The 14,738-nt window shown below is 38.9% G+C and overlaps 1 protein-coding gene across 1 annotated transcript in view; it reads left to right on the top strand.

The window, feature by feature from the left end:
• Positions 1-14,738, top strand: part of LOC122800013 (serine/threonine-protein phosphatase 2B catalytic subunit alpha isoform-like) — a 2,229,074-nt gene that overhangs the window by 2,035,131 nt on the left and 179,205 nt on the right. Inside the window, exon 10 of the mRNA XM_044069477.1 lies at positions 1,341-1,418. Within this exon, the coding sequence (XP_043925412.1) occupies positions 1,341-1,418 (78 nt within the window). The remainder of the gene's footprint in view (positions 1-1,340; positions 1,419-14,738) is intronic.

The raw sequence follows: 14,738 nt of genomic DNA on the forward strand, positions 1-14,738 counted from the left end.
ATTATAATTGAGCAAATGTGATATGAGTTTGATGATCTGAGCAACTTACTGCAGCCTATTTCCCATAGTATTTTTATTGTTCTTTATTTTAGTTTCATGGCTGTATTCCGCAGTGGTGCAGCGGTTAGTATTGTCGCCTCACAGCAGGAGGTTCTCTGGTTCGATTCTTTTTTATTTTTTAATTAATATTTAAAAAATGTTTTGAAATAATTCAAAATGTTATAGTAATGAGGACAAGACTTGAAAAAAGTGTATCAGAAAGTGCATTTGCTTGGGAAATGAAATTCAGGCTTTGCTTTGCATTCTTTGAAAATATGATGAGATGTAGTGATTTAAAACATCAAGCATTCATTATGAAGCAATACACCGATTTGGCATCAGACACAGCACTGCTGAAAGATTTCTGAGTACCCAGTTATGTACAGCACAGCTGATATATATCAGTCTGACATCAGTGATTGATCTGTCCTGTATTAAGAATTTAACCACTAATACTGAGAGACTCCCCAACAGTATACAGTAACCTGTTCTGTGGCTGCATCTGACTTTTCCAAGTGACTGTACTCAAAACTGATGGTTGATAGCTAGCACAGTCCTTGTGTTTCTTACTTGGCTTCTTGTCAAATGATTGAGAGTAAATGTATACATGAATGAATGAATGGAAGGATATGTGCACCTCTAAGGCTGCACATAGAGGCCATTCATTCATTTTGATGTCATAAATAAATGGCCGTGGAGGAGAGAGTGAGGCTTGTGAGAGCAACTGGCCATCAACAGGCAGGTTCAAGGGAGACTTGTATTACTGTCACTTTAATATGCATGTCTGCAAACAGGACACAGGACAACAGACTGGCATTGGACTTGTAGACCACTCAAGTGCTGAATAGACATTTGAAAAATAAATGGTTGTTTGCTGTGACTACCGGGTTACTGCATGTGTTAAATATTAAGCCTGGGAAGGGGTCAGGTCTGCCACAGTTTAGGCAGAAGAAATCGACTTTGGCCTGAGGCTAATTATGTATATATAAGTTAGTCTGATTTAATATTCTGGAAGATGGTTAACTCATGGTTCCACAACTCCTGCAGTGTGGAGTTGCAACTTTTAACAAAAACATGGCTGACACACTTTCACTGCACCATGTTTTCACTGCCAGGAGACAAATACCCCATTTATTTTCCATGATGTGTGTGCAAAGGGCCTTTGCAAACTTTATGTATATATACTATTGCATGCCATGTAGATGCCATGCCCTTAAACTGCAGATTATTTCACTTAGAGATACACATAATTTTATAATTTCTAAATTGGTGCACAATTTAAAACCTTTCTCATTTTTTAGTTACAGAAATGTTGGTGAATGTTTTAAACATTTGCTCCGACGATGAGCTCATGAACGATGGGGATGAGATATTTGACCGTAAGTTTGGCTTTATTTATGATTAATATTTGGTTAAGCAATGAAACAGTAATTTAATAGTATCATAAAGCATGCTGATTATGTACTGTATCCATGTATTAATGGCTGGCTTTTCCATGTGCTTAATATGATTATAAGTGAGTGCCTAAATTATTGCATGGCCATGATATATAAAGCTGGAGGAACGGACAAGTAATCATGCATGGATTGGGCAATACAAGATGATGCATATGTACAAAAATATTGTGTGCCACATCTGCAACAGGATTATATAGTCTAGCCATGTTATTTCACATTGATTATATTGCCAGAGATAGTTCCACTCATTCTGTAGTGCACAGTAAGTGTTATGTTTGAAAGAACAGCTTTCTTTGAGCCATTTTAACTACACTGAATGATTTAATAACTTTTGCTTTGCTGTGAAATACAATGATCTTTTCTCAACCATGTCATGTAAAAAGTTTTTATTTCATAAGTATATAGTTTCTAAATGTGTATTATTTATATAATTATAATGTATTTTTATGAATTATGATTCCTAAGGCACACTTACTTTCACAAATATGGGAAAAAAATTATATGATGCAGTTTGTATGCTTCTATGCATGTGTGTGTGAGTGTGGCTGTGTGTTTGTGTATTTATAAATATTTAACAGTCAATGAACTATGTAGTATGTGTTGTGCGTTGAATTGTTTGGTAGTTGTGATAGAATTGATTGATGCATGAGCAGTGACATCCTGAATGTAGTGTAAAGTGCACTTTTTTGGAGTATCACATTTTAATGTATGCATACTGGGAGCTAAAATGTATGGGTAATGGGAGTGTTGATGAAATTATGGCTGTCAGGGAAAAGCTGAGGTGTATTGTTATGAAGAGGAGGAAGCTATTTTGCTCCTAATACACAGTAGTCATATTCTACACATTCACAGGTTGAACAAGATCTGTTTAGAATGATATGACGGTGTTCTATTACTGCCTGCAAATGTGTCATGAGAATCCAGATAGTGGGACAACAATCATTAAGACAAAGGAATTTGTGAGATACTTGTGGAGTTCAGTGCATTCTTTGTATGTTGAAATGTATGTATGTGGTTGAAATATAATAGGTATATTGCTGATGGGTTGTGTATTGCAGGCAATTTCTTAACAGCTGTGTATTGTTAAGGTATCAGAGTGCTGTTCATTATATACTGTTTTAGTTGGTAGTTGTGGCTGTTTGTATAGTTATTTTGCTTTTAAAAATGGATGGAAGACATCCAGAATACTCTGTTGAACCGATGTTCTCTTGCATTATATTAATGGACAACAAGAGCCTAGTATCAAGTTTATGACTTCAGTGCAGCATATGTATCCACCCTGAAGCTTGGACTGAGAAAAAACATGGAACATCCATCATACTGTTTTCAGTCACTAAACAAGCCTGTTTAGTGTGTCAGCTAAAAAAACGGAAAGAAAAAGAAAAAAAACATAACAAAAGTAATTGCAACAGTGGTTAGAAGAGGCTGACATTCACAGTTAACTTTTACCCCTCGCTATCCACAGCACTTAAAACACCACATTTAGTGAGAGTGGATAAAAAATTAAAGTAATGCAGTTAACTGCATTAGAAAGGTGTGTGTGTGCTTGTTTGTATGCGTGTCTGTGTGTGTGTGTCTGTGTGTGTGTGTCTGTGTGTGTGTGTGTGTGTGTGTGTGTGTGTGTGTGTGTGTGTGTGTGTGTGTGTGTGTGTGTGTGTGTGTGTGTGTGTGTGTGTGTGTGTGTGTGCTCGCGCGCACACACACTTGCCCGAGTGTATGTGTTTAGCCATTAAATACTTACATAATGTATATATGTGTACTTTGGATATAATGTACATCCTTCAAGATCAACTGCAAATCCTACAATAAACATGAAACATGGGCAGGAGGAATTATTTTAAAACAAAAATATAAAAAAATGTACATAGTAATTGTAAAACAAACAGAAACAAATTTAACAGACAGCCCATGTTGTAAACACAATAATGCCCTCCAGGGTGGGTTATTAGGGGAAATAATGGAACTTCTAGTAGTGGAGAGGTCTGTAGAGCATTGCATGTTCTATGTTGTACCTTCATCTGCCTTAATGGGGATATATGTTATTTAATGTTAGCAAAATGACAATAAAGCCTACACTAAGTATACACGATATGTATTCAATACAATTCTTATCATGTTTTTGTGTTTTCTAGTCATTCAGAAAGATTACACTAAGTGTACATGTGGTAACCTTTATGAATCCCTGTCAGTATTTAAAGCTGCAAGAATATCAGTAGAAAAAAAATTAGGAGGAAGAAGGTGTTAATTATGTCTGCATTGTCTGTTCAGTTAAAACAGTGTGCACTTAATGGACACTAAGTGTAGACATTACTGAATCCCAGGGAATGTGTACTCACAGTGACCCCATAGTTATGGTTTCTTTCGGAGATGTCACTGCAGAATGTGATTTTTGGATATAAAAATGGGATATGTTATGTAGTGCCTATTGAAAATTCAGTGTGACGGATATTGCTAAAGTTGTCTCCTCTTCCAGATTATGAGGTGGTTTTAGAGTTGTTGTTGAATGGATGGTATAGTGCAGGCACAGAGGGATGAAGACATGTTTGAGTACTGGGTGTTACATTTAAAGTTGAGGCAGAAGTGTAAGTGCTATACTGTTACCATTTATACAGTGATGAAGAATTGCAAACATTTCTTTATTTACTATTTGATAGCCAGATGGGTGAACGAGTTGTACAACTTTTCTCAGCTATAACCCAAGCATATGACAGCATAGAAAAATAGGAGATAGTTAATACATGCACCATATATCCATGTGTGTACAGTATTTACATCTGAATGTCACTTCACTTATAATTTACAATATATTGGAGTAAAATGCTGGGTATTTACAGTGGCATGTAAGGTTGTCAAAATTCAACAGTACATAGTGTTACATGTAGAAATTACAAAATACAACGCAAGTTTCCATTAGTATTTACATCTGTACCTGGCAGCACTTGAGTTTTATGAACGTCTGTTCATACAGTAAAAGAAAAGCAGAGCAAATTTCAGAGGTACATTGGTATCACACATCTGGGATTTACAACAGAAAGCACTCAACCCAAATGAGTTTAATTTCTTCACTTTACAAGTACAATAGCACATTTGTTTCATTTCTTCAGTTTACAAGTTATAAGCAAAGAACTGGTTGAAGAGCCATCAAGACAGAAAAATTATAGGATGATATCTGTTGTTTATCTGATGCATTGTTTAACTATTCTTCCTAAAGTACCAACAGGAAGATTCACGTAGTAGTTATGTCTTGAGTGTTTTCTTTAAATCTTTGATGGAGTCCAGTTTTTTTTTTCCTGTGGGGAAGTGGGTCCAGGTATCAACATTACATCACCGTTGTTCTGATCTGACATTGGTTGAAAAGTATGTGAAAGTTAGAGAAATCAAGGAAAGGCACTAAGTAAGGATTTTCTGGGCAAGGTGGTAGGACTACCGTTTACGTACTAACTCACCAACTGATGACTTTGGCATTTATTCTATCAGCTGACATTCCTTGTGTGTATATCACTTTAAAAGCTTGCTTTCCCGAATGTGCTCAGCAGTTTTTGATTTAATTTGAGCAACATCAAGTTCTAAGAAGTTGAGGGATTTGGCAACCCTACCTGTTACTACAAGTAGATTTCCACTGTTATATTCACCAGAACTTTGGAATATCGCTATTGACTGCTGGATTAAAGTTTTCTATGCAGCTAAAATATGGAGGAGTGGTGGTACAGGCAAATTTACTACTTAGTGGGAAGGATAATCCCTGATTCGTGTGCAGTGATGGCATCTTTAGAGAAGAAACAGCATTGGGTAGAGGACTGACAAATCAGGTGAATTCTGGTTCTCAGTTTACACCACCTAGGTGTATCTTGATGTCAAAGGAAGCCAAAGTGAAGCATGTGGCTGAAAGGAGAGATTCTTGTGCCCCTTTAGAGTTCTTATGGCTCATTTCATTAATTTCTAACTATCACAACTGCTCTAATGCATGTTAATTATCTACTTGGTATTTTGGTACAGTTAATGTTTCTGTGATAAAGCATCCTCTGTTGGGTTTATCATCAGATGTGTAGAAGGTGATAAAGCATCCTCTGTTGTGTTCATCATCAGATGTGTAGAAGGTGATAAAGCATCCTCTGTTTTGTTCATCATCAGATGTGTAGAAGGTGATAAAGCATCCTCTGTTGGGTTTATCATCAGATGTGTAGAAGGTGATAAAGCATCCTCTGTTGTGTTCATCATCAGATGTGTAGAAGGTGATAAAGCATCCTCTGTTGGGTTTATCATCAGATGTGTAGAAGGTGATAAAGCATCCTCTGTTAGGTTCATCATCAGATGTGTAGAAGGTGATAAAGCATCCTCTGTTGGGTTCATCATCAGATGTGTAGAAGGTGATAAAGCATCCTCTGTTGGGTTCATCATCAGATGTGTAGAAGGTGATAAAGCATCCTCTGTTGGGTTCATCATCAGATGTGTAGAAGGTGATAAAGCATCCTCTGTTGGGTTCATCATCAGATGTGTAGAAGGTGATAAAGCATCCTCTGTTGGGTTCATCATCAGATGTGTAGAAGGTGATAAAGCATCCTCTGTTGGGTTCATCATCAGATGTGTAGAAGGTGATAAAGCATCCTCTGTTGGGTTCATCATCAGATGTGTAGAAGGTGATAAAGCATCCTCTGTTGGGTTTATCATCAGATGTGTAGAAGGTGATAAAGCATCCTCTGTTGTGTTCATCATCAGATGTGTAGAAGGTGATAAAGCATCCTCTGTTTTGTTCATCATCAGATGTGTAGAAGGTGATAAAGCATCCTCTGTTGGGTTTATCATCAGATGTGTAGAAGGTGATAAAGCATCCTCTGTTGTGTTCATCATCAGATGTGTAGAAAGTGATAAAGCATCCTCTGTTGGGTTTATCATCAGATGTGTAGAAGGTGATAAAGCATCCTCTGTTGGGTTCATCATCAGATGTGTAGAAGGTGATAAAGCATCCTCTGTTTTGTTCATCATCAGATGTGTAGAAGGTGATAAAGCATCCTCTGTTGTGTTCATCATCAGATGTGTAGAAGGTGATAAAGCATCCTCTGTTGGGTTTATCATCAGATGTGTAGAAGGTGATAAAGCATCCTCTGTTGGGTTCATCATCAGATGTGTAGAAGGTGATAAAGCATCCTCTGTTGGGTTCATCATCAGATGTGTAGAAGGTGATAAAGCATCCTCTGTTGGGTTCATCATCAGATGTGTAGAAGGTGATAAAGCATCCTCTGTTGGGTTCATCACCAGATGTGTAGAAGGTGAAAAAGCATCCTCTGTTTTGTTCATCATCAGATGTGTAGAAGGTGATAAAGCATCCTCTGTTGGGTTCATCATCAGATGTGTAGAAGGTGATAAAGCATCCTCTGTTGGGTTCATCATCAGATGTGTAGAAGGTGATAAAGCATCCTCTGTTGGGTTCATCATCAGATGTGTAGAAGGTGATAAAGCATCCTCTGTTGTGTTCATCATCAGATGTGTAGAAGGTGATAAAGCATCCTCTGTTGGGTTCATCATCAGATGTGTAGAAGTCAACGACAAAAGCACTCAACATAAAATAAAGGAAGCCTCCTTTTTTTTTCCTCAGAAGCTGCAACAGCTGCCATGATTGTTTGATTTATGGATTGATTGATTACATTACAGCATAGTTTGTAAATTAAATGTAAGATTGAACAGTCAAGTACCACAGGTGCCTGACCAATTGAGGCAGTGGTAGGTCTGACCACTGAAAGCAGTGATAGGTTCCTTCCTTCGTTAATGGAGCAGGCTTTTTAGAAACTTTCAGCAGTCTGAGGCTCTGACAAGGGGAAAGCAGGGAGAAGGCCATTTCATATTAAATTCTGCTCATTTGACACTGAGTACACTTTGAAATACCTATCCGTTGCAGGCATCTACCTGTGCAAATAAACTTGGATACACCTGACTGTCTTAGGTGCATAATTCTAGTAGGCTGTTTTTGGAGAATCCTCTAAAGGGATTATACAGGACCTCTTTACATTCCCCCCATAAAACGTTTGACTCCCCAGGAAGCTAACTAGTAAATCACAATTTGTGGAATAGTCAGTTCCTTGCAAATGAGAAAAACATTTTTTTTCAGAGACACCTGCCTCTCTGTAACCCCAGTTATGCAAAATCTTGCCATCACCCCTCTTACTTGAATTTATATCATTTGCATCCATAGTCACATCACATACTTGTGGGAAAAACAGAAGCACACATTATTACTTATAGGGTGAACAATGCTCTCACTTCCTCAGTTAAGTGAATGACTAAAAGAAAAATCTTGCCAAGCTAGACTTTTCACTGTGTGATACCTTGTAACCTCTTGCATTAGAGGCAACATGGGATATATGCAAATGACCCTGTACGGACATCAGGTGTTTCAGCTATATGGTAATTGTGAATGTCCATGACTTTTTCTTTTTAAGTCTGTTATGGACAAATTCAGGCCAATAAAGCCAAACACCACTAGCTGTGGACATGCATAACATTGTTAGGAAATTGTAAGTCAGCAAGTTGTAAATTGAACATATGTTGCATTTATTCACTGATATGTAGGAAAGGCAGGGCTTTCTGTAAACTGGAAGGCATATACAGCTTTTCATATTGGTTGCTTCTTCTGTGTTTCAGTGACAATTCCCTGAAGCTTCAATCTGATCTAACAAACCAGCCAAAATACAAATCAGTGAAAAAAAAAAGTCATTTTTGCAGGGGAATTACACATGATGACTTTTCCCATCCTTTTTAAGTATATATGCTAATTCCATGCTCACACAACCATGGAGAAAAAGTAAAAGCCCAAACACTTGCCATCAGTACTGTAAATGTAGCACCGGCAGTGACTTCACGTATACACACACACACACACACACACACACACACACACATATATATATATATATATATATATATATATATATATATATATATTAGCATGATAAGGAAATTACAGTTAGGGGAATGGAATCAATGAACTTAAACTTGAATGGTTAATACTCAACCAGCTTTTTTAGGCAAGGTCTCGAAAACAACATTAGTTATGTGAAATTAACCACTCAGAACAAAATAAGGGTCATGCTGCTGAATGCTAGGATCTTAAATCAAAACTGCACTCCCTGGAAGCACTTCTATCACTAAAAGCTGTAGATGTTTGTACAGTCACAGAAACTTGATTTAAGGCCTCAGAGAGTACCATGGTCCTGCAAGGCTACAATACCATCCACACCTTTAGAGAGCAAAATGAATGTGTGAAAATCAAAGGAGGTGACATTTCAGACTATATTAGAGATAAATTCACCTCCTGCCTAATTAGAATGGACAACTCCATTGAGTTACTCCAGGTCCAGGTGGGTAAGACTCCCATTCAAGTCCTAGCCAGTTATAGATCCCCCTCCATGGGTTATGACACCCACGAAGCCTACTTAACCAAACTGAAGACAATCCAAATTTTACCAAACACACTAGTTATGGAGGATTTCAATTATCCCACCATCAAATGGGAAACCCACTCTAGCCCAAACTCACTAATACAAAAGTTTCTTGACTTTGTGAATTCAAATGCCCTGGAGCAAATTGTCCATACCCTGACAAGAGGAACAAACATTCTATATCTAGTCCTCAACAACATGTCAAATAGGTGCTCTGCTGCAACTGTTGGACCCTGAGTAGTTAAAACTGACCACAAATCAGTTGCCTTTGAACTGACACTAACACCAGAACTCACAAAGGGTGAAATCAGGCTAAACAACTTCACTAAGGAAAACTATACCCTCCTAGGTGAAGATGTAAATGCATTCCAAGCCCCACCCCAAGTTGAAAGTGGTAACTATGCCAAAGCTTACAATAAAGCTCTGTACAGTCACTTGCATACGTGTATAAACTTGGCTGTACCAGACAGAATCAAAGCCAGAGCCCCAAGTAAAATCAAGCTGCCATGGTAGACTTCCAGCATCAACAAACTCTACAATAAATGCAAAAAATCGCTGTCCAAGAAAACAAAGACAAGGACCCAACAATGGAAAAGCATCCTTCTCAGCCATAGCAGGTAAATAAGACAACTTGTTAAATCCTCCAAGAATTCCTGTGAGAGAAACCTAAAAGTACTGCCAAGGATAACCATAAGGCCTTTTACAGTTACCTACATGACCTAAAGGGTAGGGCCCTAGCATGTGCAGAACTGGAGGCCAGTAGTATCACACCCACTGAACCTACAGAGATATCAAACCTGCTAGCAGATTGGCTTGGTGAAAATTTCACTCCCGTATCCCCTCCTAACTTACAACAAACCCTCCCCCAAACTCCCCACCACCACCTTACATATCTGAAGAGCAGATCCTGAATGCCCTGTCCAAGGCAGTGAACATGGCCTGTCTGAGACCAGATGACATCCCAGTCTTCTAAATAGGCTAAAACATGAAGTAGCATCACCACTAAATACCCTTTTCAGTCATAGCCTAACCACAGGCTTTGTTCCTGCAGAATGAAGAACAGGTACAGTTATACCCTCCACAAATGTGACCTAGCAACAGACCCAGGGAAATACAGACCCATAAGCCTGACCAGTCTCATCTGCAAGGCCATGGAACATATCATTATGGACCTCATAAATAAAGACATAGGTTGACCTCCAAATCACGGATCCTACCCAGTTCGACTTCATGAAGGGCAAATCCTGCCTGTTAAATCTGCTGGATTTCTTTGAAAGTGTGACAAAGGCTATTGATGAGGGCAAATTTGTGCACACAGCATTCCTCGACTTGCAAAGACTTTTGATACAATCCCCCATTCAGGCATTACCGATAAACTTAGCAAACTGAATGTAAACCCCTTCATTGTAAAATGGGTTGCCAACTGGCTCACAAACTGGACACACACTATCAAAGTGGGTGACTCCACATCAACCAGCAGACTTGTTGCCAGTGGGGTACCACAGGGTTCAGTGCTGGGCCCCCTACTATTTGGTGTATATTTCTCAGAAGTTCAGGTCAAAACTAAAGGGCTGTGGCTGACCAAGTTTGCAGACGAGTGCAAACTTAGAGCAATCATTGAACCCCCAAATTATATCAGTATACTCATGCAGGGTCTCACACAGACCAGCAACTGATCTCTTAATCATGGTCTCAAACTGAATGCAAAGAAATGCATCATCATTCTCTTCGGCACAAAGAATACCCTAAGTACCCTTGAAGTGGTAAGGGACCTGGGATCACAGGTTGACCCCGACCTTAACTTCGACCGCCATGTGTCTACCATTCTAAGGAAAGCTTTCCACTTAGCTCACTTGATTAGTAAAGGTATCACCTAGAGAGCAAAAGAGGTTATACCTCCCCTATATTTGGCACTTGTCCGGCCCATAATTGAGTATAACACTCCATTCGGTATGTATCATACTAAGCACCTGCAGCAATTGGAGAGACCTCAGAGGTTTCTAACAAAGAGGATCAAGGGCCTCCAGCATGTGCCTTACACAAACCAACTAAAGTCCATGTCACTATACTCTGTATCATATGGACGTCTTAGTGGAGACTTATGGCTGGCCTACAGAGCAACCCAAGACTCAAATCTGATGAAATTACTGCATGTCCATAAATCAAATGGGTCTAGGGCTACCTGTTCCAAGGACCTAAATATGGCCTGGGACTTAAAGAGGACTTGCTGAAGAGACAGATTTATCTGCCAGTGACTCCCATGCCTTTGGAACAGGCTACCAGTTCATGTGAAACAGAGAACTTCTTTGACACTGTTCAAGAGGATCCTGGATGAGTGGATATGGCACAGTAAATTCTACCCGGGGATAGCACCAATAACCCTCCTGGACATGGGCAGTCATCACTAAATGCAGTCTTTGGTATTAACTAGTACTTCTATGGTATTACATTGGGTTGAAACGACTAGGCTTAAAATGACCTCTGGGTCGATAGCCTAGTAATTTCCTATGATCCTAAGTGTAGGGACTTCACTATATTGGTTTGCTAGGCATTTTCATGCATACAAGATGAAAAGACTTTACTTTCCATGAGAAGACACTTGTCAAGCTTCTGATTTGTTTCCACCTGCACCATCTTCACCTTCTTGTAAGTGGTTTACTTAACACACTACCTTGTAGCAGTCCTAGTTAATGGTGAGAGTTACGCTTGGAAGCCAGGTATTCATATTTTTCCAGGAGAGATGCATCACTCAGAAAAATAAATCTAAGATATCATAGAAAAGGATCACATTCTAGAACTTCTAGACTGCCTCCTGATTATCATCCTTTGGCAGATAATGTCTTGTCAGAGAAGTAGCTGCCTCAGTCTCAGTCCCAATTGTCAAAATGGGCCAGAGGCATTGCCTGTAATTGAATGCGGAATAGGGTGGAGGTCTGTAGGAGTCGGAATGTCCTCAATATTTTCATGTTAAGCCATCACATTACTTAAGCATAATTTTACATGTTTACCCTTCACTTTCTACCACATGGATTTTGGACATTGTTTTGTTAGACATCATGTGTGCCTATAAAATATTAAAGTAGTCATGTAGGAGATTTATGCACTTTGTTTACCTTGGCAAACCATTCCTTTCAGTACAAAGTAATGCTCTTTTGCTTCTCCACTACAGTAGTGTTCTTAGCCAGTTAATAATCCCACTATGACAGTGAAGGATCTTCTGGTATTACCATCCTCAGATGACCTGTTAATAAGATCCCCACCTAGTACTCTAGATTCATTTCTGATGCTGGCTTTATCACGGCTACAGTCATAGAATGTTACTGTCATCACGAAGAAGTCTCCTCTTGTCATTTTGGAGTATTTCATTTCACTGATTCTAGACACTATTTACTGTTACTCCTTCTATACCCTGAAGAAGGCGGAAAGATTGGGGAGTTAGAGGTAGGTCATAATTTGTACTCTGTTCCTTTATTTATTTATTTTTTAGTTATTTATTTTATTTTACATTTGTTAACCGGGATGGTCCGACTGGACACAGATCCATTTTCAGCGGCGGCCCGGGGAGAAAAGCTCCACAGTATATTAAATTTTACACACTATGTTAAAATACAGTATACAGAGGATTTTCAAACAATATGTTAAAATACAGTATACAGCAGAAGACATAAAACCTGTATATACATGAAAAATAGTTACACATGGAAACAGAATAAGTATACAAATTCAATCAACATTAGGAGAAGACCTAGACTGTAATATATATTACAGTAGGTATATTAGGAAGTGAGGTATACAAGTGGAATAATTTGAGGACTTATGTAATACATGAGCATAGCAACTTATTCTTTAAGTGCGTTCTAAGTGAGTTTGTAAAGTGAGAAGAGGTAGGGGCAGAAATCAAAGCAGAAGGGAAATTATTCCAGGTTCTAGCTATGGAGTGGGAGAACAGTGCTTTTCCTGCAGTATTGTTAGCCCTAGAGATACAGAGGAGGGGTCTGTCGGAAGATCGGATAGGATGATTTGTATTATAGTGGGTGAGAAGTTGGCCTAGTGCAGGGTTTTTTCTTGGTGTGTTACCACATTGTAGGCAATGACTAATTGGTGATAAGTTAGTAGCTGGGGAAGTTCCAGCCTTTGCAGTTCCCTTAGAGCCTGCAGTGGTGGGTTCTAAAGCTGGAGTTGTTTGCAAATTGGTGATTTTATTATAACATGAATCGAGTCTGGCAAGGTCAAGTTTTCTAAGCTGGGTAAGAATTGGAGCAGCCTACATTTGGGTAGATAAGAGGTGAATTTGGGCTAGGGTAATCCATGCTTGTTTTGAGAGGTATTTCCTGTGCCTATATAGTGTTTCCATTTTTATGGACTTTTTGATAGTTTGTGAAATGTGGATATCGAAGTGTAGATTTTTATCAATTGCGATGCCTAGGAGTTTAGTATGGTCAGAGGGAGAGATAATAGTGCCATTTTTGGAGGAAATAGTGAAGAATTCAGGGGTGGAAATGGTTTTGTTGGGGGTGAAAAGTAGTAGTTTGGTTTTATTAGGGTTTAGGATAAGTTGGATCTGAGTGATCCAACTTTCCACAGAGCTAAAGGATTACTTGGTGAGTTGTTGTAGGGTGGGAAGTGATGGAGCTGAACAGATAAGAGTTGAATAGTCAGAGCTTTGTATAAATGAAGCATGCTGTATGGTGATATGGAGATTATTGGTAAATATGGAGAAAAGAAATGGGCCTAATATGGAGCCTTGTGGTACACCTATGGTAGTTGGGAGTAAGGGGGATAGTACACTTCGCCATTGGACAGATTGTTGCCTATTTGACAGGTAGCTTTCGAACCAGGCTATAGCAGAAGGGGCAAAGGATAAGGATTTCAGGGTGTGTAGTAGTAAGGAATATGAAACCATGTCAGATGCTTTGGAGAGGTCTAGAAATATTGCAGATACAAAGTTGTTATTATTTCTATGTTGGTTGATCAGATTGGTGAAAGACAGCAGAGCGGTGGTTGTGCTATGGAGTTGTCAGAAGCCATGATGTGTGGGGGAGAGGAGATGGTATGAATTTAGTAATTGTGTTACCTGAGAATGTATACATTTCTATAGTATTTTAGATAAGGGGGATAGAATAGCAATGGGGTGATAATTTGAGTATTCGTAAAAGTTTCTGCCTTTATGTAGGGGAATAATATATGATACCTTCCATAGCTGTGGAACATATGCTTCTTGTATGGAGCGATTGATAAGAATAGAAATAGGGTAGGGTAAGGCTTCAGCAGCTATTTTTAGGAAGTTGGCTGGTAGACTGTCAGTGGCAAGGGTGATAGGTTTCAGTTTTAGGAGATGTTTTTTAATTGTTGGGGTGGGAACAGGTGAGAACGTAAAGGATGGGATGTTGTCAGGGCATTTTTATGGGTTATATGTAGGGCTGTTTTTGCATAGTTGGGAGGATAGTGTTAAGATGGATTCTGTGAAGTGGTGATTGAATTGGGAGGCAATGTCCTTGTTGTCATTTGTGGAGTTAGGAGTGGGAGTGGTAGTTTTGCCTGGTTTTAGGAGAGAGTTAATGGCATGCCAAAACTTTTGGGGATCTTTTGAATGTTTGTTTTGGATATTGAGGAAGTAATTTTGTCTATCGAGTTTAGTTTGTCTCTTGGCCTGATTTCTAAGTGGTAGGTAACTTTGTTTGGCTATTCAAGTATTGTATTTCTTCTAAATTCTCCAAGCCTTATCCCTTAACTTTAGAAGGGCTCTAGTTTCCCTAGTTAGGCATGGTGCATAGTTTGACTTGGCTCTTATTTTCCTAATTGGTGCGAG

This window comes from Protopterus annectens, chromosome 4.part0 (assembly GCF_019279795.1).
Source record: "Protopterus annectens isolate FY-2018-M chromosome 4.part0, PAN1.0, whole genome shotgun sequence".
NCBI classification, from domain to species: Eukaryota; Metazoa; Chordata; order Ceratodontiformes; family Protopteridae; genus Protopterus; species Protopterus annectens.